General features: G+C 42.9%; 1 protein-coding gene across 1 annotated transcript; it reads left to right on the plus strand.

Moving 5' to 3' along the window:
- Positions 1 to 1,876: 1,876 nt before the first annotated feature.
- On the plus strand, positions 1,877 to 25,514 carry LOC119646465 (barH-like 2 homeobox protein). Its single transcript, XM_038046914.1, has 3 exons — positions 1,877 to 2,129; positions 24,373 to 24,521; positions 24,607 to 25,514. Exons 1-3 carry the CDS (start codon positions 1,877 to 1,879, stop codon positions 25,405 to 25,407), a joined length of 1,203 nt encoding a protein of 400 aa, XP_037902842.1. The 3' UTR covers positions 25,408 to 25,514.
- Positions 25,515 to 27,030: the final 1,516 nt, after the last annotated feature.

The raw sequence follows: 27,030 nt of genomic DNA on the forward strand, positions 1-27,030 counted from the left end.
ATGGCAAAAGAGGTGGGATGAATCAGAAAAAGGCCGCTGGACCCACAGAATCATATGGGATATACGGAAATAAAACGAGCGACCCCACGGTGAGGTAGGTTTCGACCTAACCCAGTTCTTGAGCGGACACGGAGGTTATCGAGCATATCTCTATCGATTTGGGCATGATGATTCGCCAAATTGCCCAAAGAGCCTGACTATCGCAGAGGACGGAGGGCACGTTTTATCTCATTGCTAAAGAAGCTTAGACAGGAAGAAGTCAGCCGGAAAAATGACCGAGAGAGAAACACGAATATTAACATGAGTGCAGGATAAATTCTGGTCCAGCCCCACGACGTAATACCATGTGGGAGTCCCGAAGAAGAAGGAGGTGTTTTTAGTGGGTAAGAGTTTGACATGACCATGTGGCAGGAGCCAGCGGTAGCTTTTCAAGCTTTCCACCTTCTATCGACGAAAAAGAAACAGATGGACAGACAGACAGACATTGAACCGATTTTAATAAGATTTTGTAAGAGCTTGCGCGGTTGCCATGTGTTCCAGGAAGGAGGGGATAGGAAATATATATGCTCTATAATAGCATCAACCCTTGAAGTCATGGTTCTTTCTGAAGCATCTTCAATTGAACTTTTACTGTAATCAATTAGGACTCGAATAAATTATCAATCAATTCACATTTATCTGTTTACATTGTCGTCTGCACAAAAGCAAAATTTAAGACACACTGCTGGCTCTAATTAGTCGAGTTGCCAAAATTTCTTAACTGAGTTTATTTATTCCGTTAATTGTCTTCTAAAAGAAACTTAAAATATATTAGTGTCACTTTTATACTCTCAATGAACCGAACCATCATCGTCCCCAATTGCCAAAATGTTAAATAAATGCTATTTTAAAAACCATTTCCTAAAATTTCTGACACTAATTTGTTTCGCATTTATTTGTCGGGAAAGTTAAGCCAAACAACCGACTGTTCATTCATTGTCTCACCTAAATCATTTAATGTTTTGTATCTTTTTCCTAGCGTTTTGTTATTCGCCCAAAATATTTATGTGTTCATATGAACCATATCCTGACGATCTAAATACAAATTAGCAGTTCTGCGGTTAATGATGTCTAAATTAAAGAAGAATTCATACCGAATTGCCTTTACTTGGCACATGCCCACTTATTTTTTTGCTATGAATATGTAGCATGGATGCTGGGATGTATCTTGGGTAGTATCCCACTGAAAAAGATACAAATAAACCAACCAAAAGATGCCTGCAGCGCAAGTGATCATAAAGCTGACTCCGCCTTCTGGTATACGAATATTTCTTGTGATCGCCGAGTGGTTGAGAAGATCGTTTCCAAGATATCTTGAAAGATTCGTTGAAGTATGTATCTATTTGTGTACGAACCTGTGATTAAGAGGTACAATTGTATAAAAGATAAATTTTCATGAACCTATACGATTTTCGTAGTAAACTGATCGGTTCGTGGCCAAAATGAAAAGAGGATATAGTGATCTGGATATCCTTGAATTGACTGGTATTTATAGACGTCTATTGGCACCTTATCCTTTTGAGTTCAAACATTTCGAACAGGGAGAATACTCCCTGTTGCACTACACTACATTCAAATTTTAGTCCACTTAGCATCTATATTATCCCATTTTCTAGACAGATAACCATGTGGTTCAAGATACCGCCTCCACGTTTGAGGAGTGGAAAATCATTGGGAAAAATTGGGATGAGGGTCACATGAAGTCAGTTCTACTTTGCGATTTAAGGATAGAATACCGCTGGAGACGAGTCGTCCGTAACGATCAAACGCTAGATTAGTATCTTAAACCTTGAATCTTTATGATTAAAGAAAAGTATCAATGATGGAATTGCAGACAATGAAGCATCTGCCCAATAACTTCTCCATTGAAAATATCCTTTCGAAACCAGATAAGTTGAGTAATGTTGATGTGCCGAGTGATCGTGTCCGATATAATGATAATTGTGTTAATGATAAAGATGGTGAAATGTTTGCTGATGGAAAAAGATTCAATAGTGATGCAGAAAGTGATGAAAAGAAACACAGTGATCAGTTTTTTGTTGACGATATGATAGATGGTTGTAGTGAAACAACATCGGATGATTGTGGTCGTAAGTATTTTGCATTTTCTTATTACTACTATTATCCTTAAAGATAAATCGATTAGACATTTTTTGAAATCATTCGCGTTATTGACTAGCACACAGAACCTCCAATGGGACCTGAGTAAAAGAACTCTTACACACTTACGTTAACTTAAATAGAGTGATACTAACAACGTTTCACATAAAAACCTAAGGATCAATGAAAAAAGGTTAGGCAGCGATTTTCCGGTTAAAAAAGGAAAATGACTGCCAGCTTCGAAGGGACAATCTTTTAAAAACAATAGGTAGATACCATACAGCTTAGGATGGAAGGCATTGGGGACTACTTATTGGGTACGTTTAAGAGGACAATTCATCCATGCCCACCTACCAAAGGTACTCGTATCTGTCACTCAGGCATATTTTCATATTAGATAGTCCATTCGTGTCTTTTCTCCCATCAGTACGCAATAAGTTGTATTAGCGGAGCAGTGAAGTCTAAACTGACCTTATCAATAAAATGCCATAAAAGGGAGGATAATAAAACTGGAAACAGAATTCTAGAAATCTGAGAATAATTTTTGCAAAAACAAGAGTATTTTCCGACTGCTGGAATGAGGGTTTTATGTGCAACTATTTGAGAGATACATTCTTCCAGCAAAATAAAAGTATAATATAGAGCATTTAGTGACACCGTCTACCGTAAATTTTTTCAAACCAAATCGGGACAAAAAGGGAAATCTGATTTCCGACAGAATGGGCATATTGGAGCGATGGGTTGAGTATTTTGATGAACTGCTCAACAACCAAAATATCGGCGAATTGGAGGTCCCGGCAATTGAAGACGACGGACAAATGCTGCCACCACCAAGCATAGAGTGGCCGAAAACGACCTAGAGGGAAGAGATATCCCAGAAACCTAAAAAGTGGGCGAAATTGACCGTGGAGGTCCACCCGCAAAGATGCACGCCTCTGTGCTAGCCAGGCTCCAGAATGTGGAGGGTCCTTTGAGCGCTTTGATTCCTCACGTGTCATTAGTACAAAACCGACATATTTATACCGATGTGTGGGCCCGCGCCGGGTTTCAAAATGGATAATAAATGAAGAAGTTCGCGACGGCCTAACAAATAAAAACCAGAACGGGAGCCAAAACTGAAAAATGAAAAAAAAAAACGGTTCAACCGCGCACGTTGGACCGCAAGTCTCCGGACCCGAGTGCGGCGATCAAGAGGTAAGATCCACGACGGATCGCAATCCCGATCATGGTTTCTTCTGCCTCAGATCGTGATTGAGGCGCGGACCCTGAGGTTCTCTCCCTTCCTTGGCACCCTCATCCACAACTCCCGCAAGACTCTCGGATGGCCAAAATGCCATCCCAACCTCAAAAATTGTTTGATCTGTGTGCAGAAAAACTTCCACACACGGGGCTTGTTGAGGAAGAAACAACAAACGAGTTGCTCCCCGTCGCAGAGTATTAAATATAAAAACAAAATCAAAGGGATCGTGAAGGATCAAAGCGCTGAAAGGACCCCCCTATATTCCCGAGCCTGGCTAGCACAGAGGCATGCAAGAACGTGTCGATCGAGCGCCTTGATGGAGCTTCAGTCCTCGCGGGCGGGCCTTCACGGTCAATTTCGCCAATTTTCTAGGTTTTTTGGGATAGCTCTTCCCTTTAGGTCGTTCTCGGCACCTAAAGGATGATCGTCTGATCTTCCTATTCCCATTGGTTCATTACACATCTATAAAATATTCTCCGCTATCTTGTTAGGCGGGACAGCCCCATACGCCCAGAACATCATTGGTCCATACAAAAAGAGGTTTCACTCCAGGCAAATAGGCAACAGATCAGATTCTCTCTGTGCGGCAAGCGATGGGAAAACTGTTGAAATATGGATATTAGTTGCAGCATCTCTTCATCGACTTTAAAGCCTATGAGAGAGTTCGATATCTCAACGAAATTAATAAGACTGACTAGGCTAACTTGTGACCACTGTACGAGGCTAGATAAAAGCAGCAGGATCACTCTCGAGACAATTCAACATCAACAACGGTCTAAGACAAGGAGATGCCCTCTCATGCGTACTCTGGCCCTGGAGAAAGTGATTCGCGATGCAGACAAGTCCACTACTGGCCTACGGTGACGATATTGACATTATGGGAAGAACAACCCGAGATGTACAGTCTACCTCCATCCAGATCGAGCTGGCGGATTCAGCCCGGAAAGTCTATAAGGGCAATATCTATGGTAGAAAAAGAAGACGAGGCAGACACTGCCTAAGATGGAGTGATGGCGTAGGTCAGGATACCAGACAGCTTTTAGGGATATCAAATTGGTGGACCTCGGCGAAAACCAGGGCGTCTGGAATCCCTTATTAAGGTAGGCATAGACCGGAAGCCGGTTTTTGGACCGTTGATGATGATGATGAGGTCTCTGGTCAATTTTAAGTAAAATTCATTATCGAAACAAGTCTAGGATCAGTTTTTCAATGTTATGCACTAAAAATCAAACGACGGATTAACCTAGAAATTACAGTATAGCGGCATTACCAATAATTATTGTAGAACATCTTGTTAGGCTTACTTTCTCTTCCATTATACCATCTTTTGCATGAAAGCAAAAACGGATTCCAAATCAAACATGACATATTGTTTGAATCCATGTTGTGTGAGACCATTAGTCGACGTAAATAGAAAATTCAACATCACGGATCACTTTCTCTGGGGCCATGTTAAAGAGGACGCATAATTGGGCATCCCCTTGTCGTAGACCGTTGTTGATGTCGAATTGTTTTGAGAGAGATCCTGCTGCTTTTATCTGGCCTCACACATTGGTCAGAGTAAGGCTAGTTTCGTCGTCGTACCGAATTCTCTCATGGCCGTGTACAGTTTTACCCTGGCTGTGCTAGGCGGCTTTAAAATCGATGAATAGATGGTGCAACTGATGTCCATATTCCAACAGTTTTTCCATCGCTTGCCGCTCAGAGAAAATCTGATCTGTTGCTGGTTTGTTTGGAATGCAGCCTCTTTAGTATGAGCCAATGATGTTCTGGGCGTATGGGTCTATAAGGCCTATAGGTGGTACTCAACAACGTGATACCTCTATAATTGCTACACTGCGTGATATCCCCTTTTTTTTGTATTAGACAGATAATGCCTCTTTGCCAGTCGTAAGGCATTGATTCGCTGTCCCACACCTTTTGCACAAGTTGATGAACCACTTGGTGTAATTGGTCGCCTCCATATTTAGCCAATTTGGCTGCTATTCCATCAGCTCTTGGCGATTTATGATTTTTAAGCAGTTGAATTGCACGGACCGCTTTTCTTATACTTGGGGGTGGCAGTCTTTGTCCGTCGTCTTCAGCTGGCGGGACCTCCAACTCGCCGATGTTCTGGTTGTTCAGTAGTTCATCAAAGTACTCAACCCATCGCTCCAATATGCCCATTCTGTCGGAAATCAAGTTTCCCTCTTTGTCTCGGCAGAATAAGGATTGAGGTTTAAAAGTCTTCATCCTGCTGACTCGTTGGTAAAACTTACGCGCCTGGTGCGGTTGCTCCCTATACTTTTCGAGTTCACAGACTTGTTGGTTCACGCAGGCTTCCTTCTTCCGTCTATGAGTTCCTGATAAGTCTCTGCGCGTGCCCGCGTTCTTTGAGAATCCACCATTACTCGGTATGCAGCATTCTTCCGTTCCGTTGCTAGCTTACATTCATAGTCAAACCAGCCGTTCCAACTTTTTTGCGGCTGGGGTCAGGTATCTTTGTGACCGTATCAATGATAACGTTCTTCAGTTGGTTGGTTGGTATCCCTATGTAAGCTATTGGAGCCAAAGTGTCGCCTGAATACGGGCTCCGTCCCTACTTGACTGTTGAAATCTCCAAGTACGATTTTGATATCACACTTGGGACAGGCTTCGAGGGTCCGCTCAACTGCCTCGTAGAAAGTGTCCTTCTCCGACTCTGCAGTTTCCTCTGCAGGAGCGTGAACATTTATGTGGTAAATTTCTAAATTTTCCTCGCAAACGCAGAGTTCATAGCCCTTCGCTTATATTTTCAAAGCCGATAACAGCAGGTTTCATTTTTTGGCTGACTAAGAAACCTACTCCGAACACATGGTTTACTGGATGACCGCTATAATATATGGTGTAGTGGCTCTTCTCCAGGAAACCGGTCCCTGTCCATCGCATCTCTTGTAACGCTGTTATATCAGCCTTATATTGGGACAGGGTATCAGCTAGCTGCTCTGCATCATTTGGTTTTTACAGAAAGAGAAATCGTTTATCCGTTGCCGTTGTCGGGTTCGTTGTTTTGAAATCCATCCTGTCCGTGGCTCCTTCCGTGGCTTCGTAACATCGGTTTTTCGTGTAGGGTTGTCAGCTCTATCCAACCCCCAACCTGGAGGACCAGTTGATACATTTTGTCCCGTTTTTTAGCGCGCGAGACTCGCCTTCATCCTTCTCCGTCTGCAGTTTTTCATAAAGAAAGAACTCCCAATGATCACCACGTGGAAGCGGAGATAAGCTGTGATAGTAGAGCTGTTGGTGTTGGTTCAGCGGGCGTTTCCCAGTTTTTATTCTCCATCGTAGGTATAAATCCACGTTTCGCCCTGGGATCCCTACTACCCTTTGGCTGAAGGAAATTACTTGTTTCAAAAAAGAAAGAAAATATATGTATATAAAAAAATAATAAAGTACTGAACTGAGGCAAAAATATAGCGGAACACTTTTTTTTTCTTCTGCTTATTTTTTTTTCCAGTGACGCACACGCAAAAGGGAAAATGTATCGAACACACTTCGACCAGAAATTCTTGGAGGCTACAAATGCGATATTCTCTGTATGTCGCACACTCGATGGGGAAGGTGTCCTCGCAGCTCCACGAAACTAAAACTTCACTAGAAAATCACTACAAGATTTTTCCAGCGAAAAAGTGAGGAAATTTACATCAGTGGCAACAAAACAAGCTCCGCTTTGACAAATGTTTTGACCCTAGGTCTTGGAAGACTCCTGTCGTCCACTGTCTCGCTCGCGAAGTTCTCAATCCCATTGGCCGTTGATCAGCTACCCCCAGGAGCAGGTCTCCATCTCGCTAATTGAACTCCGTGAGTTTATGTTGCAGCAACATACGTATACCCCTACGGAAGCGGCAAATCATTCTCCTCTATTAAGATCAATTCACCCGAATGCATTCAATAATGCGCAATCTGGGGTGGAAGTTAGGGTAATTACACATTATAGAATGCATTATTTAAACAAATTAATTCTGAAAAAGCCGAATGAGATTCCGCTCCCGTCACGAAGCCGCGGTCACTACAACTTCCCAAAATAATACATTGCGTTCTTACTTATTACCGGGGGTTCTTAAGGGGGTTTTTTTAAGGGGGTTTTCAGGTAAATTTCTAAAATATGATAATATTCTATTATTAACTTTTTTTAAGCAGATATCAGAATGGGATGTATTTTGAGGTCTAGATTGCGTATGAATACATCATTGTGATTTTTTTTCTGATTCTCCGTTTGGATTATGGCCTGTTACACTTCTTGGGGCACACATTTTGAGCCTTCACTCCCCTGTATTACATAAAGTATCGAAAATACCATCAGTTTCGAGAATTACTAACTAAGTCCTTTCATTTGATACCCCACATGAAGAATGTACACCCTCCTTTCATATACGTGGGGAACACCCCTCAAACACAACAGAAAATGGCGCCACTTGCTATATGTAAAGGGAGTCACAGACCACACCTTCTCACCAAATTTCGTGACAAACCGCTTCCGAGTAAATTGGGTGTGATAGACAGACAGACAGACATCGAGTCGATTCTAATAAAGTTTTGTTTTCCAGAAAAACCTTTAAAATAAGTCGAAATAACTGACAATTTGCCTTTCTTGTTTGAAACGCGAACGCGAGAAGAAGAGCACACTCGAAATCTACTGTCATAACTTTTTTGATTTGATTTCAGTACGTTTTTCTAAGTATACTTGATATGTTCCAATTTCAGTGTTGATTATTGAGCCAGCTTCTTTTTTTCTTCAGCTTTTGTCTCGTTCAAAAGTCGCGACGGCTCGTGATCGGTTTCGCTATAGTTACATCAAAAGCCTAATCTGAATGCAATTGCGAGGCTTTCAAATCGACATCCAGCGTATCAAGCCACCGTTGTTTCGGCCAGCCTTTTGCTCGCATACCAATGACTTCGATGTTCAGACAAATCTTGGTGAATGAATTCTCGTTAGCGCGAATTACGCAGTTTTCCCACGATCGGTGCAACACCATTTCGATCGCGGATATCCTCATTTCAAATGTTATCAAAACGTGTCACACTACTAGTCCAATTCAACATCTTCGTCTCCATTACCGCCAGACGCCGTTCATTGTCTTTTATAGTCGGGCAACACTCAGAACCTTCGAGAGCGTAGGAAAATGACTATTCGATTTTCTCGTCGTTTCTACCCTTGTGAGGTAAATAAAAGTATTAACCTTGAAAAAATACAGAATTTCTGCATAGTGAATAACAAGGAGACATTACTGTTTCTATATGCATATTTAAACATACCTACAATGAGAATACTCAACACAACTGAATGCTTTGATCATGATGAAAACATAATAGAGGCGTGGTATATTTCCTCACATTCAGACAAGCATATTGCTCGTCCACATAAATTCAACTACAAATTAGTGCTATAAATTACCATTTCTCGCAAACTAGCTGCATCTAGAAAAACGAAAGATAACTTGCCAAACTTGTGCCAAAATGGGGGGATATCAGTTTATTTAGTCCCTAATCCATTACACGTCCTCGGGTTTAATATATATATATACACTTGGAAACAGATTCATGGTACTTGACTAATTACTAATCATTCGATTCGATCAATGCAAATAGTTTGGTGATACCGATTAATTGAATACAATTAATTTCGACAAATTTTCTTGTGGAATGTCGTCCTCGCTAGACAATTACATTTGCCGATGCATCAATGGTTTTAACCGTGTACTCATGACAAGTGAATAAGACAGAAAATTTCAACAGCGTCGAATCTGAACAATGAGTGATTGACGGGAACATGGTAATGGAGATAAATTTACAGAAGGAATGTTCTCTTGTCGGAAAATTTCGACATATTATCGGTAATTAGTTTCTAAATGGCGAAAATATCTTTTTAAAAATCCACAAATGTTTAGAAATTTGATATTTATTTATTTAAGTTGAAGCCATTTACCCTCTTCTTAAGTGTCCCTTGAAAAAGCCATAAAAATCTAGAGTGCCAATTTTTCACATGCTTTTTCTAGCAAAACATAAAAATGCAAAAGTCAAAATTATCCCGGAAATTGTTTGAAAAATCTTGCAATGAAAACCTATTACTGGAAATGGGATAGCTTGAAATAGTAGAATATAATACTACAGCCGGTATTCCGCTAAAGAAGACAGCAAGCGGCTGTCAAATTACGCAATCATCATCATTATCAACGGCGCAACAACCGGTATCCGGTCTAGGCCTGCCTTAATAAGGAACTCCAAACATCCCCGTTTTGCGCCGAGGTCTACCAATTCGATATCCCTAAAAGCTGTCTGTCGTCCTGACCTACGCCATCGCTTCATCTTAGGCAGGGTCTGTCTCGTCTTCCTTTTCTACCATAGATATTGCCCTTATAGACTTTCCGGGTGGGATCATCCTCATCCATACGGATTAAGTGACCCGCCCACCGTAACCTATTGAGCCGGATTTTATTCATAACTTGACGGTCATGGTATCGCTCATAGATTTCGTCGTTATGTAGGCTACCGAATCGTCCATCCTCATGTAGGGGGCCAAAAATTCTTCGGAGGATTCTTCTCTCGAACGCGGGCAAAAAGTTCGCAATTCTTCTTGCTAAGAACCCAAGTTTCTGAGGAATACATGAGGACTGGCAAGATCATTGTCTTGTACAGTAAGAGCTTTGACCCTATGGTGAGCCGTTTCTAGCGGAACAGCTTTTGTAAGCTGAAATAGGCTCGCACTACGCAATCGGTTACTAATAAAGATTCATTGACCATAAACAAGTTGAAATTTGTTTACTTTTAGCGGATACTCCAGCCGCTGGAAAATTAAAATGCGGAAATTAGAAAATTGGAAATTTAAAATAAACATTTTATTTATTTGTGCCAATCTGGAATCAGAATAAGTGGTTGTAATTTCCGACCTTAGCAATTCGTTTCCTGTTTACAGTGTATTCTGTTATCTTTTGTTCCCCATTTTTCCATATGTGACCATATTCCCGTTTTCTTATTGAGTAATGTAGTTGAATATGTCTATACACTGAGTGTTGGACTCTCGCAAAGGTAAGCCGTCGGACTACCAACCGTCATCAAAGAACTAGTCAGGAACCGTTTGGGACATTGTTCCGGGATAGTCCTCCCATTCCTCTGCCTCAGAGATCCTTCAAGTCCTTTTTCCTACGGAAGGGAAGCGGAGGACGGGAGTTGCTAGCATGAAAAAATTCCTTCCAACCGGAAATAAGGACTGAAACGTAAGGCAGAAAACCATCTAGCACTTCTTAACGTCTCTCTGACAATGCTGACTATCCAGAGCCCCCATATCTGCATCAAGTTGCTGGCGAATCCCATCCACACCCCATTAGAGAACACACAATCACGGAATCGTGCCTTTCCAATCTTGTGCTAACCATGATTTCGAATCTACCACGCACCTAAGTCTCCGATGAGCCAAGCAGTCCATCTGCTTCATGACTTTTCAAGCTAGTTGGGATTCATTAAATGTAAATTGCTAATTTTCACAAGCAACCATCTCCTCAGAGTCCTCTCCCTCCCATTTACCGATGGTTTGGCACTTCCTAACTTGGAGAGCAACCAAAATCACTCCCACGATCATCATGGCCGATTTTGAGAGGGTGCGGTAGGCACTTACGATACACCCCATTGCTAAAACCATCAGACTGAACTTTTGCTGCGTAGAGCAGAACGGAAAGACCCCCAACGTTGACCATTAGCTGACTTGAGGCCAAAACTCGAGCGGTATTGTCTGCTACTGCTTTGATTTGCTCGAAAAAGCTCATCTTCTCGTCGAGCGTCGATCAAAGGTATTTATCCGTTATTTTTGACTCTATAAGCAAAACGCCAATCGGCATGGGATGCACGGTAGGGATTCTCTTTTCAGTCATGATGGCTACTTCCATTTTTTCCAGCTGAAACCATAAGCAGTTATCCATGCGTTTGAGCGTCCCGCAGCAAGCACATTATCTGAAAAACCAACCAGGATGGCCAAAGTGATCTCCATCCTCCTGTAGCCCTATAGTATTTCATAGAGTAGCGAGGGGTCTCTAAGATAATCCTTGAACATCCGCAAGAAGTAGCCCGGCGCGTAGAAATAATTTTCAAGTCTACCTAGCGCATCCGCAATCTTTGAAGTTATTTCTGGTTTCAAACGTTACGAGGAGCACTACTCGTCGAGATCACTGACAGGTGTATGAGTTGAATGACAACATCTACTCCAACATTCTTCTCTAAAATTGAATTGTCTTGTCACTTTCCAGCGACAAGCAAAAATGCTCGCTTCAGATAAGCATCCAGCCGTTGGTAAAACACCAGTTTTTATAGGCTTTGGAAGTCCGATTCAGAATTTTCCGAACCAATTCAGAAAAAAACTCCTTCGGGCGAAAAGAAAAGCCAAGCCGATTGACAGAAATATAGATCCCCTAGCTCCAAAAAAGCACTCAACGATGCAACTAAAGCGCTTAAACACAAACTTGATGCACACAAAAATAATAAAGTACAAGACTTTTTGGAAAACCTGGACCATAGCGCCAACACAGACTATTCAACCTAGAAAGTCACTAAACGAATTAAAAAACCAATACTGGTTGACGCACCTATGGGGGTTATGAGCAACCCACTAAAATGGGTTATGAGCAATGAGGGCAAAGCTGAGGCTTTTGCTCAATATCTTGCTGAAGTCTTCACTCCAAGCATAAAAGAACCTACAAACTTAGAACTACCACCTACAGGCAATATACCGAATAACGCTAGGCAGCTCAAATTCTCCTCCTCCTTCCTCTCAGGAAGATTCAAGAAGTGAACACCAACAAAGCCCCCGGACATGCTTTATAACCGGCAAGGTAATCAAAGAACTGCCACTAAAAGGGAGAATTGCTGTACTATATATCTTTAACAGAATTCTCAGAAGTAGCAAACTGGAAAGGCGGTTGGATAATAGTTATCCCGAAAGCAGGGAAAAACGGAACAAAACGGGGATAATACAGACCAATTAGTCTCCTCCCAGTCCTTTCTAAGTTCTTCGAAAGACTCCTGCTAAATAAGCGTGTTGGAACCGGTCCTTTATTTTTTATACGCCGCCGATATACATACCAGTAAACACATCGTAACCCCAACTTTTCCTAACGATAGAGCATTACTCTACTCACACGTCAACCCCACAACGACTGTAAGGGGCTTCCAAGAACATGTTAACATTGTCATGGATTCGTCCACCAGATGGAATATCAAGATCAACGGGGGTGCAAAGAGCAAATTGTATTTAATTTATTGTGTTAAGGAAGCACAATTGCAGACTAATTCACATCAACAATAAAGCAGGTGAGAGCAGTGGGGTACCTAGTAATACACTTGAATCTCCCTGACACCCCAACAACGAATGAAAGGGGAAGGAAAGAGAGCTAGAAACTAGCAAAAGAGGTATGCTCAGAAGCTAGGCTAAGATGGGCAGTGAGAACTTTTCAACCAATGAAATCTCCCGGAGTAGATGACATTTTCCCAGCACTTATCCAGAGAGGCCTAGGAATTATCTTAGAGTCTCTTCTGAGGGTGGTAAGGTAGAGCATAGCACTGGGTTACATACCAAGGGCATGGAGACGGGCAAAAGTGGTCTTTATTCCGAAAGCGGGTAAAAAGGATCCTTTTCACCCTAAATCTTTCAGACCAATCTGCCTAACATCGTTCGTACTCAAAACGATGGAGAAGGTCATAGACAACTATATTAGAACTAACTTTCTAAAGCGTAATCCCCTACATCACTGTCAACACGCTTACCGGGCAGGACGGTCAACTGAAACTGCTCTGTATCAGCTGACAGAGGTACTACGGGACGCATAGAAACAAAACAAATTGCACTGTGCGCGTTTTTGGATATCGAAGGAGCATTCGACAACACATCGCACACAGAGATACAGGATGCCCTGAGCCGCAAAGGAGTGGGAAACACCCTGGCACTCTGGATGGGCAAAATGCTAGAAAGCAGACAAATAGAGGTACAAACAGGTACAAATTCTATTATCATGAACACCACTCAAGGCTGTTCAAAAGGTGGAATACTATCGCCGCTGATGTGGAGTATGGTAGTCGATGAACAACTGGACGTGTTAACTAATACTGGAATACAAGCCTAAGGCTACGCGGACGACATCGTTCTAATCTGTAGGGGCAAATATGAAGATACCCTATGTGATAGAATCCAAACTGGATTAAGGGTTACTAGGGCCTGGTGCAGGAAGGTGGGACTGCGGATCAACCCAACCAAAACCACCATAGTACCATTCACTAGGAGGCGTAAGCTGGATCACCTGAAAGCCATAACATTACATGATATGGAGGTGAAACGAAAAACAGAGGTCAAATATTTGGGAATCACGCTAGACCAAAAATTACTCTGGAAGACACATGTCGGAAACACTTGTCGAGAAGCCACGAGGGCTCTGATGACTTGCAGATCCATAGCAGGAAAAAAATGGGGTTGTAGCCCGAAGATACTACTTTGGATATATACTGCAATAGTAAGGCCAATGATTACCTATGGAGCGGTAATCTGGGCAGAAGGAACCCAACTCAGCACACAAGCCAGGGAATTACATAAGCTCCAAAAGCTGGCTTGCGTGTGTATCAGTGGGGCAATGAGGACATGCCCAACGGCATCCCTGGAGGTCCTTCTGGGATTAACCCCTCTTCATCTGCACATACAGATGCAGGCAAGGAGATCAATATTCAGGATGGCCGGTAGTATGAGTGAGGTGGGGAGTTGCCTAAATCGAAGGAAGATTGATATCCTTTCTAGGCGGTATCCCGAATTACTGATACCGAGGGACAACATGACAACGAGGTTTCACTTTGATAAGAAGTTTGAAACACGTTGGAGTAACAAGGTAAACTGGGAGAGCGTGGCTGGGACATACGGCTTAAATCAGCAACTGATTACTTGGTACACTGACGGATCCCTCACAGCAGAGGGAGCGGGTGCCGTTGTCATTGGTCCAAGGAAAATGTACTTTGAGCCAATGGATAGGTACACTAGCATATTCCCGGCGGAAATTTACGCCATAGACAAATGTGCCTTCTTTAATCTGCAAAGGAACTACAGGGGGCAGAACATAGCTATTCTCACCGATAGCCAAGCAGCGATCAAGGCACTTAGGTCCAACCAGGTGAACTCTAAACTGGTATGGGAATGCCTTGAGAGACTGAATACACTCGGCTCGTCCAACAAGGTCTGGATACTTTGGGTTCCAGGTTATGCTGGGTTGGAAGGCAATGAGACAGCGGATGAACTAGCCAAGAAGGGAGCAGGGATGCCTTTACATGGGCCAGAACCCTTCTGTGGAATCGGAAACGGTTTCATGGCTATGAATCTAAGAAACGAAGAGAAACGATTGAGGGAACTATATTGGGCGGGCCTACCAGGGATGGAGCAGTCCAGGATGCTTATTTGGGGATACGAACCCATGCGCACAAAGGATTGCTTAAACCTCACCAAAAAGAACCTCCGAGTCATAGTGGGAATTCTCACTGGTCATTGTCGGCTGAACTATCACCTAGGGAAGCTAGGGATGTCTACGGACACTGCCTGCAGGTTCTGTGAGGAGGAGGACGAAACCTCTATGCACGTCCTGGGACAGTGTCCGGCACCTGTGCAAAGTAGGTCGATACATCTGGGAGAACACTTAATACCAGATGCAAAGCTGAAACTGACTTCCTGAATGGCCTGTCTTCCGCGCGTCCAGATTGCGGCGTTGCCAGACGCATCCACCGCCCAAGTCGCACCGCCGTGGTTTCTGTACGGCTCGCAAATAACCGCGACATCCACATTCGACTCTCGAATGGTTTGCGAGAGCGATTTGTATCAATCTCATTTGCCTGTGCGGTTCTGCTCCCTCCTATATACCGGACATCTGCTGCTTCCCGCAACATGCCGGTCGTCCACGCCCTCTTTCCCACTACATAGCATACACCGTGGATCTCCGGTGCAATCTTTGATGAGGTGGCCCTCTTCCCCACACTTCCTGCAACTTCTCGACCTATCATGCTGACTAGTGCATGCCGCCGCAAAACGGCCGAAATAAAGGCATCTGAAGCATCTCTTTAGAGATATTTGCTCCCTGAGCCTGCACACGACCCAAACTACTCTTACCTTGCCCGCGGTAATTAATTTAATAGCTGATTCCGCCGGCAAACTAATAATAGCGGTCTGTGTGCCGCCATATGCCTTCTTCATCCTTTTTATGGCACTCTGGTCTATATCGCTAAGGTTGAACTGTTGCTTTAGCGCAGCACAGATGTCCTCGCGTGAGGTGACCTCATCAAGGTCCTTGCATTCAACCACTATCTCCTGTTTCCGAGCTCTTACCTCAGCTTCCTCTCCTATTTCCACCTTCCCGCGGAAGTTATCGGCCGACTTGTCGGTAGATCTACTTAACTCCAGCATCAGATTCGCTCACTGTGTTCGCCTGATATGGCTCACACTATCCCCCAAATCCTTCAATTCCGGGTCTGACTTCACCTTTCGGAGGATGTCGGCATAGGACATATTTCCCTTCTTGGAAATAATTATTATTTCCGGGCGGAGCTTCTTTTTGTCCTTTTTCCCTCTTGCTGCTCACCTTAGTCCCCATGGTACCAGCATACCTCTAATGACGTTTCGTAACCCCAAGCCACTTCACATGAGTACTCGTGCAGACTCGGTTCTGACGGCCCTCAATATGCCTTGGAGCATTCGCCTACTATATCACGGCCAGCAAACCAAAGAGAGTACAGCGTTTTCCAGTGCTACCGGAGGAGGAGGTTCTCCTCGGCCGCTCGGTTTTAGTATGACAGACAGGGTTGCTTTCCCGTCTTCCTCGCTCCCACCTCAGAGCAGCACTCTAAGCAGGACAATCATAAATTTCCTTTCGCGCAGTACAAACTACGTGGTATTTGCCGAGATTTCGCATGGTATCGGAATCTTAGGATGATCCAGCCCAGAAAGTCAGTATGGGCAATATCTATAGTGGAAAAAAAGTCGAGGCAGACCCTGCTTGAGATGGAGCGATGAAGTTCCATTCATTCTAATTTGAGATTATATTTGTACATAGCAAACCTGTGATTTTATGATCCTATTTTAAGGAAACACTTTAGTCATTCAACTATGAATCAATCGAAATATTAACACAATCCAATTTCAAAGAAACCGTCGGATAAAAAAATCAAAAATCCTTTCCCCAAACAACAGCTTCTCTCATACTCACGCAAGGTATCAACAAAACTAATTAACAATTCTCGACAATTACAAAATCTTTTGATCTTGTGATCTATTTCATTGTGTTTCCCATTATTTTGAACACTTTCGACATTCTGTATCATTAAATTCATAATAATTCTCTTGTCGACAGATATACGCGATATTCCGGGCGTATCTGCCTTAAAGTCTGATTAGCTCATAGGAAATATTTTGATATGTATCATGATGATCTTCTGTTTTCCTTCAATCAACCACTCATCAAAAAAGAAAAGATCATCAGCGGCGTCTTGAAATTCTTTCCTTTTTTTAGTTCTTTTCGAAACTAAGAAATAAAATTCTGTCACAAAGTTTTCTTTAACATTCCGGAGCATCGTTGAAGATCTGAAGAACGCCGCTAATTGTTTCCTAATTGTCTAGGGAGTAGTTAATAATTTCCATCACCTAGAATTGTCAAAAATATTATCTTTTGTAAATTCTCAAAAATACTCCAAATAATTTTTGAATGTATCTAAAAATTATTTGGAGTATTTTTGGGAAATCATGGCGCAGCGACAGCTAACCGTGGCGATGGGTATGACTCAGTAACTTTGTTGGGAGTCAAGTGTGTAAAGCGTCGTATATTAGCGTCCAAATTGTTTGAAGTGTTTTCTTCAGCTTCCTATCAAACTTCCATTGTTCCAGCATTATATATTTTGAATAAGTGCATCAGTGAGTGTAGTAAGTGAAGTAAATTCGACCGTGCGATGACCGAGTTGAATAAGTGTCAGCCTTCTAGCCCTCTTTTCCCCGGGTTCAAATCTCTATTCATCATGGATGGTTGTCTTCATTTTTCTGTTGTCTCTTAATTGTAGGCTTACCAATAACACAGCTTTAAGTGTGATGATAATGAAACTAAAGCAGAGTCTCGCTAAAAATCAAAAGAAAACAAAAAAGATAATAGTTCCAAAAATAACACTGTGTGGATGCCCTATACCCAAAAGAGTGAACAGGATCTATATAGTATGCAAATAGTTTTGAATCTACTAAGCTCATCATATGGTCAATCCGTGGTAAAATCACTTAGCCCCCTTAGAGACCCTTGATCTCTAATTAGTACCATTAACGTCGGGTTCATTCACTTTTTCTTCTCCTTTAGCTCCTTGGGAAGCAAGGTTGGCTTATCTTCATTCCTTTGGCTTGGTCATGTGCATAATCTGGATGGATTATGTTGTATCGGCGTATCAAACCAATTTTGTTTCCTATCCACTTTGGTCGTTTCCCATCGACTTCCATGTTCAGACCAATCTTGACAATGGAGTTTTCATCAGTACGAATCACTTGCCCATATTCTCATACTATCATACTTTCTTGCAATTTCTCTACGATCGGTGAAATCTCGTATCGATGATTGGGGTCCTCATTGCAGACAGAACATTTCAATCTTCACTGGCGCCAGGCGGCATTCATTGTCTTTTATAGTTGGCCAACTGTAATAACCATGTAGGGCGACAAGGCCGACCACACTACACATCTACAATAACTGACTCGTAAATCGCTTTTCAGAGTACGTACAATAGCTTACCCCAGTCCCAGCCTTAAACCTGAAATCATTAGCCTATGGAGCTAAGCGTGTAGGGTTGGGAATTAAATGGCACTATTTTCCCAAAAACCATAAATTATAGGCCCAGTAAATCAAATGCTGAGACATTTGCCTGGAAAACATATGAACCGAACAAAAACTGTCAATTGTCAAAACACGGATAACAAAGAGAAAGCGAATGCAGAAGTTAAAGAAGGAGATTTAAGCTAGCATTATTTCATATCCATTATCTTCTTCGTGGCCTGGCCTTCTGATGGCAAAAAAAAAATACACAAGTAGAACGTCCATCCTCATCACGACCGCAAGCGGTGGAAATGGCTATTTGGACAGCACCCACGTCCGTATCAAGTTCTACCGGAGCAATACCAAAGTAGGAAGACAATGTTTCGGCTTCTCTGGTACCAGAGAAAATCATTTGGAAGTCTTATAAGCCGCTCAAAATCTATTAATGATAAGTTCCGACTGATGGTAGGTAGGTAGGTATCAGTGGCCGCTCCGAGGAGCCCAATTAGCGCTTTGGTGCGCCGTTTTGATGCCACAAACTCCCAAGACCGTGACTGTTGTTATAGGAACAGGGAAGCGGAGTCCAGCTGGCTCGGATCCTCAGAGCCAGCCCGTAGCATTCACGAAGGAAAGCAGCTCTCCGACCCTGTAACTAGAAATCTCACCGAGGTCCCCAAAGAATGGTTTACCCAGTGTCCGCAGCCTGACTCGAGCTAGAGCCGGGCAATCGCAGAGAAAGTGCATGAGGGTTTCCCTTCCTTCTCCGCAGCTTCGGCAATGCGAGTTGTAGGGTAAGCCGAGCCTAGCGGCATGGTCCCCTATGGGCCAGTGCCCCGTGCAGACCGCCGTAATCTTGAATGCATTTGCGCGCGTCTGGCACAGGAGCTCTCGTGATCGGGCTATGTTATAAGCGGGCCAAATTCTCCTTGATTTGGCACAGCTTGTAAGCCTTCGCCATCTCAGGCCCGCGGCTGCTAGGTAGTGCGAGTAGACTCGGCCCCCGACAGCCGCCAGCGGAACACCGACTGTGTTCCCCGAGGGACTGCCAAGAGCAGAGCCTTGCCTGGCCAATCCGTCAGCCCGCTCATTCCCCTCTATGTTCCTATGCCCGGGAACCCAGAGGAGAGTGATCTTGAGCGTGCCGCCCAGATGGTTGAGCGTGTCTCTGCACTGCCCCACCAACCGGGAAGATGTCGTCGTTGAGTACAAGGCCTTGATGGCCGCTTGGCTGTCGGTCAGAATGGCTATGTTACGCTTGGGACTCGAATCACGCTCCAGCCATCGACAGACTTCCAATATCGCCAGTACTTCCGCCTGGAATACACTGGTGAAACCTGGGAGACCATACGACTTGGATACACCGTGTGTATTCGAGAAAACCCCCGCGCCGACTCCATAGGCCATCTTTGATCCGTCCGTAAAGAATACCATGTCATAGTCTTGCAACACGCCGCCGGTCTTCCACTTTGCCCTGGTTGGAAGGTCCACAGCAAAGTTTCTCGTGAAGTTCAGCTTGCGTGTGACATAGTCCGTGGGGGATGCCCAGATTTCTCGAGGTATTTCATCTAGAATGTTGCTGTGGCCGTAGGACTTCGCTGCCCAGCATCCGGACTCACGCAGTCTTACGGCACTGCACGCTGCAACATATTTGATGTGGAGGTCAAGGGGGAGGAGATGCAGGAGTACATTGAGAGCATCTGCCGGGCAAGACTGCAGAGCCCCCGTAGCACCTGCACACGCGGTTCTTTGAATCCTATTAAGCTTCGTTCTATTGTATTTCTTCTTCAAAGCCTGCCACCATACAATAGATCCGTACGTCAGGATCGGACGCACTACAGCGGTGTACATCCAGAGAACCATCCTCGGCTGGAGACCCCATTTCCTGGCAAAGGTTCTCTTACAGGCATAGAAGGCTATACAGGCCTTCTTAACTCTCAGTTCTATGTTCAACCTCCAATTTAGCTCCAATTTAGCTCCAATTTACCTACCTACCCTTCCGACTGATGAGCTTCCATGTCCCAAGTGGAGAAAAGGGTAGAGTGATCAAAAACGAACGAAAAAAGGATCTATAATCCGTTACTTTTGAGCTTCTTCACAACCTTTCCCAGGAGAATTCAACGCAATAGTTGGAAGGGAGCAGACTCATAGAAGAACAACTAACTGTCACAAAATGGCAGGCAGTTGAATGCACTAAGGAGCTCATTGTAAATTTTACATTCTCCCCACATCACGCCATTCATAAACACAATTGAATGGTCGATGACAGGCCGTACTGATTATAACTGACACACTATTTCAGAAGCAAGCTCCTGGAGTACTCCCAGCCAACGCTGGAGCAAATATAGCTACAATTCAAAAGAGAAGTGATTAGGTTGACGAAGCAGAGGTTAGGGCAACAAAGAGATTAAAGATGGATTGGTATGACCACAAATATGACGAGCTGAGGTAAATGGCTAATAGAACGGGTCAAAGTATATCATATTGAAATTATCAAAAAAGGAGGAAGGAAGATTTCAAGAAAAGTCACACAAGATATATGTCACACGATCAATGAAATGGATCAAATGAAGACAAAGCATCCAATGATATAATGAGCCTCACCTAAAAATCGAATAAACCTCAAATGTGGACGCGGAGTTAGGATCCCTCAATCCTAAAAAAAACCCATATTATTAGTTTGATGCTTCCATTGACCTTGATACTGCAACTATTGAAGATATTCTGTTAATAATCTGTCCCAAAACTGTGCGATTATTAATAAGGCTTATTTTTGTTCTTCTTCTTTAGCCTTTGTATCATTCAGAAGTGGGGTTGGTTCATCTTGATCAGCGGCGACATTTTCATGCAAAGGTATCATTTGAAAGGAGTCGTGAGGATCGCAAGCCACCATCCAGCGTTGTTTTACCCGGCGTTTTTGATGTTTCACTTCGACTTCAATGTTCAGATCAATGTTGGCAAGTCAGATCGTGTCAATGCAAATCACATGTTCATACCATCGAAGACACTCACAATTTTCCCACGATCGATGTAATTTCATGATCATGGCATGTTACACCACTCAACCAACGCAACATTTTCATCTCCATTACCGCGAGACGTCGTTCATTTTCTTTCGCAGTAGACCAACACTCAGAGCCACAAAGCGCGTCAGGGCGAACAAAACTGCGGCAAATTTTGGATTTGTTCGGTTGTTCATATGTTAATCACAAAAAACGTCAATTGTGGAATGTCATTTCATCCAAGTTACACTAGTGCATGAAGCAATTTTGTGACGCAGTTCACCATATTCAGATTTAGACCGTGTTGGATAGGACGATGTTTCCATTTTTGAACAAGTCGGTAGAGATCAGCTTTACTATGAGATGCCAGGAAAAGATCATCTGCATAGAGCACTGTATAGGACGCTATACGCTGGATTTCCCATGTGGGAATGTATATAACAAGAACAACTAGGAGTGGTGAGAGGACAATTCCTTAATAAATATCTAAAAAAACTCGAATCGATATACCCGTCAAATTTTGAGCTTCCATCTTCGAATCGCGGTAGAGTAATTTAACCAAGCGTACAAGTTCCTCTGGTACTAGTTGTTGCCGGAGAGCATACCTGCTGGTGGAAGCCCTTCAGCTCCCGTCATGACTTCCCGAAATGACCGCGCTCCTCCTCTACTGTTCTGCGCCAACTGCTCTTGGGGCGATCCACTCGTAGGTCATCTTAGGAGATTATTGTCTTCCTTAGATATATAGAGATTACTATATTTCCAGATTTTAGACAGGGAAACGATAGCGGATTTAGCGCTGTCAATGTGCCGGGAAACATCTAGTTTGGTGCCACCGTCGGCAAAAACAACGCTCCCTACATCTACAAATTGATCGATGTCTTCGATTCTCTGCCCATTAATGCAGACAGAGAGAGTGTGATGACCCGTTAGACTATCAAATTTGGTTATGTTGGTGTTTAACTTCAGTCCAACTCTACCTGCCTCTTTTTCCAAATCCAGAACCATTTGGCTAAGGTCTATGCCTCGGTGGGAGAGTAAACATAGGTTGTCAGTGTGGTCGAGGTGTTCATTGAATTCCTCCACGTCGTCCGGATAAGGTAGTATGAAGAACAGCACCGACAACAAGAGGATATAATATCAGTGACAAGATTCCCCTTTCTACCTCAGAATCCTCTGAGATTTTACCCCGGTGTAGCACGTAATATTTTGTGTCATCATCTCTCACTCTGATAACGGCTGTTAGTTTCTCCGAAATGTCCCACCTGCGTAGAGCACTCCAAATACACTCCCTGCAGGTGCAGCGAAGATCTGCATTCCGCGCATTATTCCAAAATTATCCATAGGATGTTGATGTGGTCAATGCAGTGGGATCCGGAGCGGAAATCAGCCTCCTCCCTGCCGGTTGGGCCTCATCGGATGTAATACGGTGAAGAACCATGGTGAAGAGTTCGTTCCATCTCCTCAGTTGTTCATTGACATGGATGTGAAGTCGTACGTTGATGTTCTCCATAGGACCATCGAAAGATTTGGGACCACAAACAAGCTCTTTCGTAATGCGGTATACAGCTCTGAACTCATTGCAATCTGCGGCATCCTCCACTTCCCTGACAAACGTAATAGCAAATTCTCTCTTGTCACGACGTACACTACACTGAACTTCGCTCGGTATCAGAGATCGAACGCTTCACGCCCGCCATCGTTCGCAGAGGTAGGCAGAGCCTTCAGCCCCTTCCGTTCAACGATCCGCTTCCACGATTCCGCAGTCAGCCAGATCTTATGACGACCCTTCGAGACGTTGCCGATGACTTTTGTATCACCCGAGAAAGGAGCATTTTTGTTGACAACCCAACGTTCTGTGGTCGACCAATATGCCTCCAATGACCCAGCGATGGAAATTTACCAACATCGTTGCAATCGCCAAGACCATGTTTCCCAATCACATGTCCGAACACGGTGTTTTCTGATTCCACCTTGGCATTCAGATCACTTATCACGATTACAATCCCACCTTCGGGAAGCCTGTCCAGAAATGCGTTTAAATGCTCGTAGAAAGCATCCTTCTCCATTATATCAGAAGTCACCTGGACCGGAATCTTGCAGTAGAAGTCTGTCAAAGACCGGCTTCCAGGTCAAAAGAGCACGTCTTGTGGTAGCCGTCAGGAACCGACACCAGATTCGCGTCTGTTACCAGTTTTTTTCCAAAGTACAAAAGCGCATTGCCATTAGTTTGACAAAAGGGAGGGCAGCACTCTCCAGAGTCCCACCATCTTACTTCGCTTAGGCCCAGAATATTCAGCTTATATCGCTAGAATTCCAGCTCAAGTTGGAGAAAGCGAACATTCTGAGGACCCTTACTAGCCTGGTTCATCGTTCATATCTCGCTGACTTAATACAATCGACCAAATTACAGTTTTGCATATTGTTAACTTTATTTTTCTGTGGATATTTTTATTTTTTAGATTTAGAAGTACGAGGTAAAGTGTTTTGTTAACAGATGATGATCGTCAACCTAATCAACCTGCTGACTTCGTCTCTACCAAAACATCTTTTTACCTGGGCTGGTATCTTTGCTTGAGAGCAATACTGGCTTAATTTCATTCTGATGCGCCTAATCCATTTCACTGGGACTTTAAATTCAGACAATATTTCGTACAGTAGAGAGCGCCATCCCCTGAATCTCGTTGCCCTGGGTTCGAATCCCAGTCGTCACGGTTGTTTGTGCCAGTCTTTGTGCTTATCTTGCTGCTGTGTATTTAGTATTTGCACATCATTAAACGTGTTCATAATGAAACTGAAACATAGCCCCACAGATTTTTTTTAAAAAATGTAGACGCAAACAGAAGGCACAGAAGGAAAACACAACAGAAGGGGTCGTTTTGATTTTGGATATCAACCAGCATCAACTTTCCTTACAACTTACACGATAAGCTCAAACTTCAACTACATACAGTCCTCAGTACTATTTTCAAACTTCCATGTTAGAAATACCCACGGATATTGCCCTATTTCGTGGACTACCCTGTGTGATTTTACTCGGAATTTCCTTATTTGCAACAACGCACAATTTTCTTTATGGTAAATCTGTATTCTCTTCACACTTTATAATTGTCTGATTGACCGCAATGTTTTTACATATGCACATATTTACAGGACCCTTTAAATAAATTAATTGAGAATATTTATTTTTCAGATGGTGGCGACGATCGCAAAAAAAGACCAAGAACAGCATTTTCAGCTTCTCAGATAAAAGCTCTGGAAACTGAATTTGAACGAGGGAAATATTTATCAGTTGCAAAGAGAACGGCACTAGCTAAGCAATTACATCTAACCGAAACACAAGTAAGTATATTTATCCCCCTTCATCCTCATCTATGTAAAATGGTGTTAACTTTTTATTAACTAAAATACTTTCCCTCCCTTTCAGATTAAAATATGGTTCCAAAATCGTCGTACAAAATGGAAGAGAAAATACACAGCTGATGTGGAATCACTAGCGTCACAATACTATGCCCAACTAGGAATCGGAGGATTAGCCAGACCAATGGTAGTAGGTGATCGCCTATGGCTATTTAGTCAAACGCCAAGCGGACCGACCCCTATTCAGTCGATACTTCTCAATGGCTCACAACATCTTGGAATGCCCCCAGTTCAGAGTCCTATGCGACCATTCCCTCAAACTGCACCACTACCCCCTACTCATAACGCTATCATTGAAAATGCTCGGAACGCTCTCCTGACAAGGAGTCAACCCTTGAACTTTGGCATGAATTTCGAACATAATCCTTTGCAGAAGGGGCTTACACCTCCCAATTATCACCTACCCAGAGTACCACAAATGATTAAATCATATGACGCACTATTGACTGCAAAAGCTCCCTCCACGGATTTTAGTCCAATAAATAATGGTTGCAATTACAATGTCCGAAACCTGAACCTGACTGCAAAGTTCAATGACGCAGTTGATTATCAACAATATAAATACAGCTCGAATAATGCATTTATTATACCGAGTACTTCCGGAGTGGGTGGGGATAATGGAAGCAGTGGACTGGCCGAGCTGGAAAGGGTTTTCGGGAACCCAAATCAGACGTATCTTCAACATCAAAGCAGAAATGGAGGGAAGAGCCCAACAAGCCCATGCCTGAATAGTTCAAATATGCATCACGACGAACAAAGTGACTCCAGCGATATTGACTGTGAGCAAGTTGATGAAGATGATATCTAGATTCAAGATAAATTTGTGAATAATAGTTACCTTAATTTAAGCTTAATTTGACTTAGTCACATTGTACATTTCGATCTCGGTATTTTCATGTTGTGGTAATCTCATTAGAAAGCAAAGCATAAAGTATAATTTTGTATAGCAAATAAGATATTAATAAAGATTTTGTGTGCCGCCAAGGACTAAAGCATATTTACCACCCCCACTTTCATTGAATTTGAAGAATTTTCCAGCGGATTGATAAATACAATCACTCCATTGTCATATACTAAACGGTGGAAAAAGTTTTCGGCGTCCTTAGCTGAAAATTAAACTCTTTTCCAATGGCTTGACAAATGATTTAAATTGCTTTTTAAACATTTTAACCTCAAAAACCTTTTCTCAGAAACCCCCCATTTAAATATTTCCAACTGTCAGGAATTTTTGAATATTCGAAAATGATCATTAACCTCGCCTTTTAGTTGTTGTTTTCACCATGCATTGCACGGCTCGGACATAGACCAGATCATGCTGTGTAAACGTCACTAACTACTAATGAACAAAACGATTGGAAATTGGAAAACTTGGATGATTCAGCACAACTTGACATAACAGGTATTACCGAAAAAGGACGACGTATTAAGATGCCACCAAAAAGGACGACGTATTAAGATGCTACTTAACCTTCCTTTATATTTCGTCACCTGGAATGAGAGAGCTGAATTCCGAATTGGCAGTAAGCTTTGTAAGCAACCATTTGCTCTCGGTTCCCAATTTAGAATTTTTAGTTAGAAGCGATTATGAGCGATATAAAGACTGCCTGGTTGTGGATAAAATTCAGCTCAAAAGAAGCAAATATATGTTCTTTGTTCCCAGCTTTATTTGCTGTGCTTTGTTCTCACTGTGTTTCCTACACGTTCACCGTCTTTTCAGATATCCTTTATATCATTCTGTTGAGGGATTATTACACCATTGTTTGAGACCTTAGTGCAGTTTTGTCGTTTTAGGGTGAAAATGACATGGCAGCACTTGACCCTCCCCGGCGAATACTCCATTTTGTAACTTACTTTTCAATACGTCGTTGATCGTTTTGTAGATTTTTTTTATGCAATCTGAAGATTGGCAAAATCATCTGCAAACGTAAAGGTTGTCAGATTGGGGTCAACTGGTAGTTCCGGAGTAAAGATAAGGTAGAGCATCGGTCCAAGAACACTGCGTAGAGGAACTCCAGCTTGGCCTTTGTAATCGCGAGACGGGAAGCTTTTGTATTTCATCTTAAATTGGGCTTCAACGGGAAAGATTTCAAGATTGCACGCAACCGTACTAAAAGCAACTTCTTTATTTTAAAAATTAGACCTTCGTGCCACACTTTATCGAAAGCTTGTTCCACATCCTAGAAAACCGCTGAGCTACTCTCTATCATTCAGTGCATTCCTTACCTAAGAGATGATCCTGTGTACTTGCTCCGTTGCACCAAACTTCTCTTGTGTGAGTCATACTTATGGGCCTGTAGGATGCTGCCTGCGATAGGTCCTTCCCATATTTAGCAACCATTGTAATTTCTGAAATGTTCTAAGGTTTAAGGTAACAAGCAAGACGTTGAGTTACGTTGAATATGAGGTGATTGCCATAGTCTGAAATTCCTTC

This window comes from Hermetia illucens, chromosome 1 (genome assembly GCF_905115235.1).
Source record: "Hermetia illucens chromosome 1, iHerIll2.2.curated.20191125, whole genome shotgun sequence".
In the NCBI taxonomy this organism is placed as follows: domain Eukaryota; kingdom Metazoa; phylum Arthropoda; class Insecta; order Diptera; family Stratiomyidae; genus Hermetia; species Hermetia illucens.